This window comes from Chaetura pelagica, unplaced genomic scaffold, assembly GCF_000747805.2.
Source record: "Chaetura pelagica isolate M959 unplaced genomic scaffold, ChaPel_1.0 scaffold108, whole genome shotgun sequence".
Lineage (NCBI taxonomy): Eukaryota > Metazoa > Chordata > Aves > Apodiformes > Apodidae > Chaetura > Chaetura pelagica.
The window spans coordinates 4,336,075-4,345,631 of NW_009970718.1; the positions used below are offsets into that span (position 1 = coordinate 4,336,075).

General features: G+C 41.2%; 1 protein-coding gene across 1 annotated transcript; it reads right to left on the reverse strand.

Moving 5' to 3' along the window:
- Positions 1-5,939: 5,939 nt before the first annotated feature.
- On the reverse strand, positions 5,940-7,654 carry AMIGO2 (adhesion molecule with Ig-like domain 2). Its single transcript, XM_010006291.1, has one exon. It carries the CDS (start codon positions 7,587-7,589, stop codon positions 6,024-6,026), a length of 1,566 nt encoding a protein of 521 aa, XP_010004593.1. The 5' UTR covers positions 7,590-7,654; the 3' UTR covers positions 5,940-6,023.
- Between the last annotated feature and the right edge of the window lie 1,903 nt (positions 7,655-9,557).

Genomic DNA, 9,557 nt, shown 5'->3' on the forward strand with positions numbered 1-9,557 from the left:
CAGTGATTCTGGTGCCAGGTAAAAAGAGCAAACAGGACAAAAGTAAAACACAGCCTGCTCTATCTAGTGCTATAAAACCCTCAGCTCCAAGTGCAAAAGGCTACTTGAGCTGCTCCAGGCAACAGCAGTGCTTATCTGAGTTCATTTATTTTGTGGTATATTATTGCTGACAGCACCTCGGCTACCAGGGAAAGTGCTGGAAATCCTTTAATTTCTCTGAAAAGACGTTTGTCCTATGCAAAGGGAGGCATTTGTACTTGCTGGGGCTCTGGGCAGATACCAGAGCCTCAGTTCCCTTCTGGAGAGGTATCTAAGGTTTCTTTGATCCAGGTGAGCATTTTGGTTTTAGGACCATTAACCTCTGAGGAGATAAACTGGCAGTAACACTGTATTAGACAGCCCTTGAGCAAACACATTCACTTCCACCCCACTGCTCTTCCCCTCTCCTGACTTCCCTATCAGGTATATGTGCTGTAGCAGCCTGTGATGCTCCATGCATAGTTTAAAGGTGCAAATAAAAGCATTGCATTCAAAAGGTGATCTGTGGCAAGGGCTAAATGAAGATTTCAATTGAGTTTATTGATTGAGCTAATCTGATTGAAGAAAACATCTTGTTTGTCCAGGAAAGGTCTGAATGATGCAATTTGCCTTTAGCTTGCCAAGGAAATACTTACAGTCTGTTTGGACTGTCATTAGAAATATTAATACAGACTGGACAGCCTCTTTGTACACCAGAGTTGCTTTAAGCAAACAGAGCTGTTTCTAAATCAATTTAGTAAGGTTGATGCAAGAAGTCACATGAATAGTCTTTCTCCTTTAAAAAAATAAGATATTTTAAACATGCCATTTTAAATTAGTCAAATGAGGCAGAAAATTTCAGTAAAATGAAAAAAATCAACAGGTCTATGCATGGATAATCACATGTTGGATTCCTCTTATCTATGACATGACCACTTTAGCATGTTTGGCAAATCTCTTCTTCAAAACCAGATACTAATACGTCTATATTTTGATTTTATATGGATCACTTTCATACCTGTATTACTGCCAAAACTATTAACAAAAAGGTCCTCCAAAATACCCATTAACTCTGTATTTAGGTAAATGTATAAAACGTTAAATTTTAATTTTTTTATCTTGTACCCACTGAAGACAAGAACTCAGATACCAGCTTTTGTTGGTTTGTTTGTTTGTTTGTTTAAATATCAAGTGAACTTTGGCCAAAATTACTTCTTTCCCTTATCCCTTTCATACTCAAATTTCTGCTCTTATCCATGTCTGAGCCCTGCTGGACAAATGGAAACACATAAATGAAACATGGGAAAAATTCCTTAAATATGCATCATCTTGCTCTGTATAATGATTCAAGTATTGTTTACCAGAAAGAGCAAAAATAAAGTCAGTGAAATCTAAATTGCTCAGTCTGATAATGAAACATGTATCTTGTCTTCTCAAAAGCATTCTACTTGGTACTTACAAAAGGTACTACTTACCAATGCCAGTTCTCATAATTCAGAATCCATTTGGAAGTAGTTGTTTTAATTAATCAACTAAAATGATCCCTCTCAGCAAATGCGCAGTACATCCAGAAAACATCTTTAGGAAGACAGTCTTGACACAGACAACTACAGAGGAAGAGGCTGGAAATGGTCCCTGCACCAGCCACGGCCAAATGGCGACAGTTCAGCCTCAATGAAAAAGAGCAGAAGTGTGTGCTGGGGAGGATGGCCAGCAGCTGTTGTCCAAGGGGGATTGCCACCTATGCATTACTTTAGAGATTACCACAATAGCATGTTTTGGCCCATAAAGGCTGTTTGCTCTCACCTGGTTCAGAGACATAAGAGGTTATTAGGAACATGCTGCTGTTAATGTATAAAAGCACTTTGAAGGAGGTTGATTTACTCCAGTAGGATGAAATAATCTTGTACTATCCTAAATAAAAAATTATTGTTTCATCAGAAATTTACCCAAGGGCTTTACTTGCTCAAGAGAATGAGCTATATAATCTGTTAGTCCTTTGACACTGTTATTAGCAGCCCTCAGAAATCTGACCTTTCAAAGAAGCAATGCTAGGGAGATAGACGTTATTAACCTGGTGCACTATCTGCCCAACAAGCGGGGGTGAACATCTGGGCTAAAAGAACATGGTGCTGGCTGTTATAATCAACAGCAGATTAAGGGCTAATTCAGTTAACCCCCAGCTTCAGCTTGATTGGCAGTTGCTCAGCATATTTGAGGGACAGCCATTGTAATGTTCATCATTACTAAGGTGGTTACAGTAACCTTATCGAGGTCAGGAGACATGACTAGCTGCCTTCCCTCTCACCTGCCACTACAAGTGGGGCATATAGGGACAATGCGGTTTTGCAGTTACTGTTGCTACATTCTGGGCTGGCCTGAGAGTTTGCATGCTGACCTCACATGACCAATTTCTAATGCACTCCATAAAAGCTTACACCTTGCAGGCATGTGCAGTACTGGAAAAACAAAGATGCAAGGACATGACCTCCCAGAACTTTCTGCAGCCACTACCCTTATTTTTGATCTGTGAGACAGCTGGAACTGATGCAACAGGCCCTCGAGTAAGAGCAAAGCTGTTGACCACCCCTAAAGTGGTGGAGGACCTAGGTTCAAAGAAGCCCCACAAGAAGAGGCAGTGTTCAGCTACAGCTTAGAGCCCTGCCTATGACTTTGTGTGGCAAAATTTTTGTGGAAAGAAGCCAAGGGAAAGCAAAACTCACCCACAATTATCTGAGCTGCATGGGCAATATCTCATTCTGGGTATATTGCAGAAGCGGTGAGTGACCCCTTGCCCAAACAGAGACTTCTTGCCAGTGGGTTGGTACCTCTGGCTTACAGCAAACCTATTTTAAGAGCATGGCTGGACTGGCGCCAGAGCACTCAACACCTTGCAGAACTGAGCTCGCTCTGTATTAAAAATATCATTCAGCTCTTCAGTAGCTGCTGGAAACAGCAACGTGAAATCCAGGACACAGATTGACAGGGAAGACATGGCAGTAGGACAGGCCTGCTGATGAAGGTTCACTGGGAGGTTGGACCACACTAGAGCTGCTAGTGTGGCATCTGGGGAGCCCATGCCACCACCCAGGTGCTGTCTAGCTGTGGAGCTGGAGGCAGAGCCAGCTCCCCACTCCACCTATGGGGGACTTGCATTGTTTTGGGATGACAGAACAGCTGCGTCGGCTTTCCAGAGCCTTCTAAGGATGGGATTGGGATTCAGAAAATAATTTAAAAATCTTCATTAAAATTGCACCCACTGAAATCTCAAGGCTGTGATAACTTAAAGAAGCAGTAAACAGGCCAACAGCTGCTTCCAAAACTTCAGTTTTACAGCCTTGTTTCTAACCACAGTCACAACGATGAGCACTTTGAAGCAGTCAGTAAAATAGAGCCAGTTAATATTCACAGTAAATATCTGCTGTTCAGAACAACGTTCATCTTTTGTAGTCATCTGGCAGGATTACTCTGATCCCACAAATCCCCCTGTTCTTGTTGCAGCACAGCAGCCCTGCAGAAGGCAGGCTGCAGGAGCTGTACTTTTTTTTATTCAGGGCTTCTGCACAGATTTAAAATGCACGGTCAGTGAATCAGGCACTGTCACTGCCTCATGCTGCCAGCAGCAGCGGGTGTACCTGGTCAGCTGTAGCTGCTAAGGAGAAGTGTACATCTGCCTCCCAGCCACCTCAACAACCTTTCAGCCCAATTTGGAACTAACCATCAGCGCTCCTGTGCAAACACCGAAATCTCCGTCAACTAACCTCACATATGATAAAAGAACACACTATCTGCCCAGAGCTGTAACTGATCTGCACAACTTCCTGCGGGAGCTGGCCCTTTGGCCTCAAGTCAACATGAAGGACACTCACCCACCATGTGCGTGGCAAAGCAGCATATCAAGCAGCTTAGCTGAATCTTTTCAATAAGAAAAATATTTGAGGAGACAGTGCCAAACCTTTGTTCACCATACCTTATATGTAAACATATGGATTTGGGTTTAACACTGGTACTCAGACAAAAGAGAGAAAGACCTTTATGAAAGGATTTGAGAGCAAAAGCTATTTTTTAATTTACACAGATAAATGTACAAATAAAGGACTGAAACTCCTGATCATCTTTCTCTCCCACATCTTTATCATGCTCTGCCTAGAAAAAGAATTTCCATCTTCCGTCTCCCTGAATATCTGAATTAAAATCTGCAGCAGTTTTTTAATTCCACATACTTTGTGCATATCACAGCAACACTGTTTCCTGATCTAAACTGTTTTCCAGATAGCTTGCTTTCAAACAATTAGCTACATCAGGATTTCTGTGTAGCAAATCAATTGTTGATAGCTTTGGCTCAGCCAGATATAAGCTTTGGCATGATGACATGCCTCTCAAAAGAACTCACAAAAAATGGCAAGTGGCTTTTACAGTAAGCCTCTCAAAAATAAATTAAAATTGCCATACCATGTAGGCCTTTGATTCTGATTTTGTTTATCCTTTATCCTTTCAGTACATTCCCTAAAGATAGAATGAGACAAACATGCTCCAGTTACTCTTCTTTGGTAAGCTGTAATTACTTGCAAAACTCCTTTGAAGTTGTTACTAATCAATGTGAGAAAGACTGGCAAAGTCCATCCCAGCTCCAGCTTAAGTAAGCTTAAAAAAACCCCAAACAAACAAAAAACTCACAAAAAGGCAAATATAATAGAAAAATAAATACTAAATACAAAAGTATGCTCATTACAATAAAACAATGCTTCATGCAACCGATGTTGAATGACCAGTTCAGATCAGTCCTACCAGTTTCAGCAACTTTGACACTGAGACCTTTGGGCAAAGAAGGAAGCAGTACACACAAGGCAAGGGCCAAGTCTAGAGATAAGCTGTAATTTCTTAGTTCACAGTGCATAAGGTCTTCTATATTTTTCAAAAGTTTGTCCAAACAGTGTATTCCCTCTTTTAAGAAAAATCTTTAGGAAGCAAATTCTGTGAGTGCTGGACTGATGTGCCACTGAAAGGATTGAAATATTTCCCCTATTTGGTAAAGTTGACTCTGAAGAGAAGCCTCCCATCCCCAAGATGAAGCAAGACCCCTGGTGAAGGTGGCAGGCTTGTTTGTGCTTGTTGGTACAAAGCGTACAGCAAGGGTAAGACAACTGCTTACAATCGATCCCCGCCTGCACCTTAATGCGTTACTGCTACTGAGCTTGAGTCCTCATGACCGACAATCTCCATTCCTCGATTAAGGCAACTGCAAAGGTAACATGTTAACTTCTACCTACTTACACTATGTGCTAACATTTATAAGCAAAAACAACCACTGTACTTCTTGTGAATAATCCCATGGCTAAATTCTGAATAAAATAAGTACAATGCCCCCATATAAAGTTTTCAAGCACTTCCTGGCAAATGCATTACTAGTTGAAAGCCATAAACATTTATCCAGTGCTGCAAGGCATCCTAGTGGCAAATCTTTTTGTTCTGATCAGTCCAAGAAAACTCATGATTTTTTTCCCCTAGTGATTTTACTGTAAAGATTTTATGACCCTGTGAAAGGGACTGCAGGAAGCCTGCGCATTTTTCCCCATAGCTATCTGAGCTGGTTTTTGTGCTCACTGCAGAGGAGCAGAATTATCAGCAAGACTGAGATTGTTATATCGGGGTCAGCCTCTGCCACTGAACAGCTGCATGCATGCAAAGTGCTGCTAAAGATGCATGAGAGATTGCTGTGTATGGACCAGAGAATAAAAGCAAAGGCTAAGGTTGCACTGAAGACACTCACATTACTGCCACGCTGTTAGCTTTTCCCAAAAAAGGTACCACTGTTGCATGGCTCTGCACTCACAGGAGAGGAGACACAGTTCAAGGACTGACAATACAGACTCTTTTTTAAAATGTTTTCTCTCTTTTTATTTGTGGTTTTTTTTTTTTGTTTTTTTTTTTTTTTTCCTGATGCAGAAATGAAGCAAAGGAGGTATTCAGAAGTGTAAGGGCACGATACAAACACAGGCAGCAAACTAAGTTGATGGCATGAAAGGTGTATCTGAGAACACAGAGTTGACAGAATCAGAGTCGGATTTTGTTCGAGTAGTTTTTAAGATACTCTCAGCAATGATATTGTCATTAGGAAACAGTTTTACTTTCCCATTCTGACTGTGTTTTGGTTCATGGACAGGTTCCAGGAAAACAACCCGTTTACCAGTGCTAGCCTTCTTCTCATCAGCTGGCAGCTCTTGCGGAGGTGTGGAATTCAGTATGGATGAGTGAGCACTGCTTTGATTCAGCTTCCTCTTCCTCCTTTTTGCCTTACATTGACATGGACAAGGGGTCAGATAGAGATACAGCAGTACTAAAACAATACTGGCTACACAGGCAGCAAGGGTGGTAAAAGCTGTATTAAATGCTTCATGAGCGTGGGACCTGTTCACTGTGGAATTGCTAACATTTATTCTAACCTCTATGGTTTCATTTAATAGTCTTTTCTTATTTATTGCAATGCAGGAGTACAGCCCCGAGTCCTCCAGCTGGGCATCTGTTATCTCCAGGCTGCCATTATGAAACACCTTAAAATTGTCTATCTCCCTGTCTGGCTCCAGCAATCTATTGTCCGGACTTACCCAAACAAAGCGTGTGCCAGCATCACTGATTCTGCTGTCACAGTGTACAATCAACCTGTCGCCAACCTGGGCATCATGAATAAACCCGAAGGCTTGGAAAGAGCTGTTGACGGTGCTTTCAGAGCAATTCAGAAAGTTGTCATGCAGTAAAGGCAGTTTATTGTCACCTCCTGGGTCTGATCGCAACGAACAGGTGTACTCGTTTTTTAAGTCCACCACTGAGCTGAAGTGTCTCTGATACCAGAAGAGCAGCATGGAGTACAACATACAGTCACAGTAAAATGGGTTGCCATGAAGATAAATTCCACTAAGATGTTTGGCTGGCACTGAACTTAGGCGCTGAACAGGCATCGACTGGATGCGATTAAAGGAAATGTCCAGCAACACAAGGTCTGTCAGTTTGTATTTTCCAGTGTACAAGTCCAGAGGGAAATGCAAGAGCAAGTTATAGCTTAAGTACAGTTTCTGTAATTTGTACAATCCTCCGAAGGCTGAGGACTCTATCTGTGTTATCTGATTTTTGTATAGCAGGAGAACTTCCAGTGCCCCCAGCTCCTGAAACACAGGGCTGCCCAGTGTCTTCAGGCTGTTGGATGACAAGTCTAGGTACTTCAGATTGGGGGTTGTGGAAAAGCTTCCAGTAACAACACTGCTAATGGTATTATGATTGACTATGAGAGTGTCCAGTTTCTCTAACAGCATTGGGATCCATTCAGGCTCCAAAAACCTAATTCTGTTATAACTCAGATCCAGCCTTTTCATATATTTATAAAGATTTCCTGGCACCCGAGAGAGGTTCTTATTGGTGCAGCTTACGATATCGCTGGCACAGATGCAGGTTGTCGGACACATCCCCGAGGCGCTGCCACAAATGCTCACTGTGAAGACCAAGAGGCATGCCAGTCCTTTGCAGTTCACTCTAAATACTCCAAGTTGAGTAGGAATTGTCTGCCAGTTTAAAGACATTTTCACTGTCTCTTGGCTGTCTCCCAGTGCTCCTTGCCACAGATTATATGTGCAGTTAGCTTAGCACTAATTGCTGTCGAAAGAGGGATACAGAGGTACAGTACGTTAACATTTACGATTCATACCCTGCCTGATTTCTTATGCATGCCTTTTGAAAAATACAGGGAATTAATCCTTAATGTTTCATATGGTTAATTACAAAGTCTAGTTCTTGGCTGAATATTGGTTTTATGTAAACATGAAATTCTACACTCACATTTACACTACAGATATATTTTTTTCTCTTCAAAAACAATGCAACTGGTCTTTAGTCTTGAGCCAAGGAATGTAATTTCTGAAAGTTCATTAAAAAAAAAAAAAAAAAGCAGAAATGTTCCGTTATGGAACATGACTGGGCAATGGCATCTCCTACCTCTTTGCAAAACAACCCAGACAGAAAACTCCTGGTACCAGAAAGAAAAAGTGTTATCCAAAAAGGCTATTTTCTTGTCTAGCGGGGAATAGTTAACACGCATTTCTTACCAATCAGAAAAATGTCACACATTTCCATGCAAAGAATTTTCCCAGTCTACTTAGATTTAAATGTCATACAAATTTCTCTCTTTTTTTTTCCTTTAAAAAAAAATAAATCAGTTTAGGTAGCAACAGTCTATTTTTAAAGTTATTCAAGATGTCCAACTGGAATATTTTATATTCTGCTACTTCTACCTTTGCCAAAATAGCTGTTGAGGAGGAAATTTTCTATGCCTGGTGCCTACCTCAGGCACAAGTTTTGGGAACTTTCAGTACGAATGAGTCAGCCATGTCTCAAAACTTAGTAAAGTAAAAAAATTATTTTGCTTATACTCAGATGATAAGAACAAAACAACCATACTCTTCTCTGAGAATATTTTAGTGTCACTATAATTTGAAGCAGAAATGTAACATTTGGCAGGGTAGCAATTCCCTAGGGACTTCAAGGGACATGCTTTTTTTGCCACATCCTAAGAAAATGTACACATACTTAGCAGCACAATGAATGTTTCTGTTCACTCTTGCTCTCCCTGGATATCTTAAGTGTTTGTCAGTCAATTCCCAGGTGAATCCATATGCATTGATTATCCCCACCCCTTCACAGCTCAGATGTGAACCCCACAGTTCCTGCTCTGTGCTGCTGACAGTGGCTACAGCCAGGAGCTGGGAGACTGCCTGTGGGCAGGAGGGAGGAGGAGAAAGAAGCAACCTCCGATGGAAAGCGGCAGAATCAAAGGAGAAGTTGTATACTCTCATGAGGCAAGATGGATGAAGAAAGCATGAGTCTTGTGTACAAAACCATTAAAATCAAGACCTAAAGGGTGGAGAACAGCAGGACAGAGAAGCAGCCAAAGAGGAGCGAAGGAAAAGGAGGATAAGTGGTGCATAGGGAAGCAAGGACAAAACCAGGGGAGGAGGAATGCTAATGGATCACCATGCTTACTAATGAAGCAATTGAGGAGGAGGTAGTTTGAGGATGTAGAAGTCAGTTAAAGCATATACAACTGGAAAAACAAATAGAGGGGGGGTGTAAAAGGCAGTAAGAAGGTTAAGCAGAAGAGAGACAAGAGTTTAAGGAGGTAAATCTTCTAACACACTTCTCTGGAGAATTTGCATCTGCTACTTATGAATCTAACATTATCTATGCAATTAATTAATATAAGTTAAATTCACTAACTTCCACTCCCCCTCAGTTCTTTATTCCCCTCCTCTCTAACCCTTTGCCAATCTGGCAGGCTCCTGTCTTCTACTGACAAATACTCTTCTACTCTTAAATTGAGTGGTAAAGGATGTGCTATGAATCTAAAGAGCCGAACTTTCTAATGACCCCTTAAAAGAAGAATTATGAAGGCAGAAGCATGAGGGAATTCACCTATCACAAGAATTTATATATATAGAATGGCTTTAAATATCTGCATTTCAAAAAACTGTATTAAGAGAGTGGTAAGACTACCA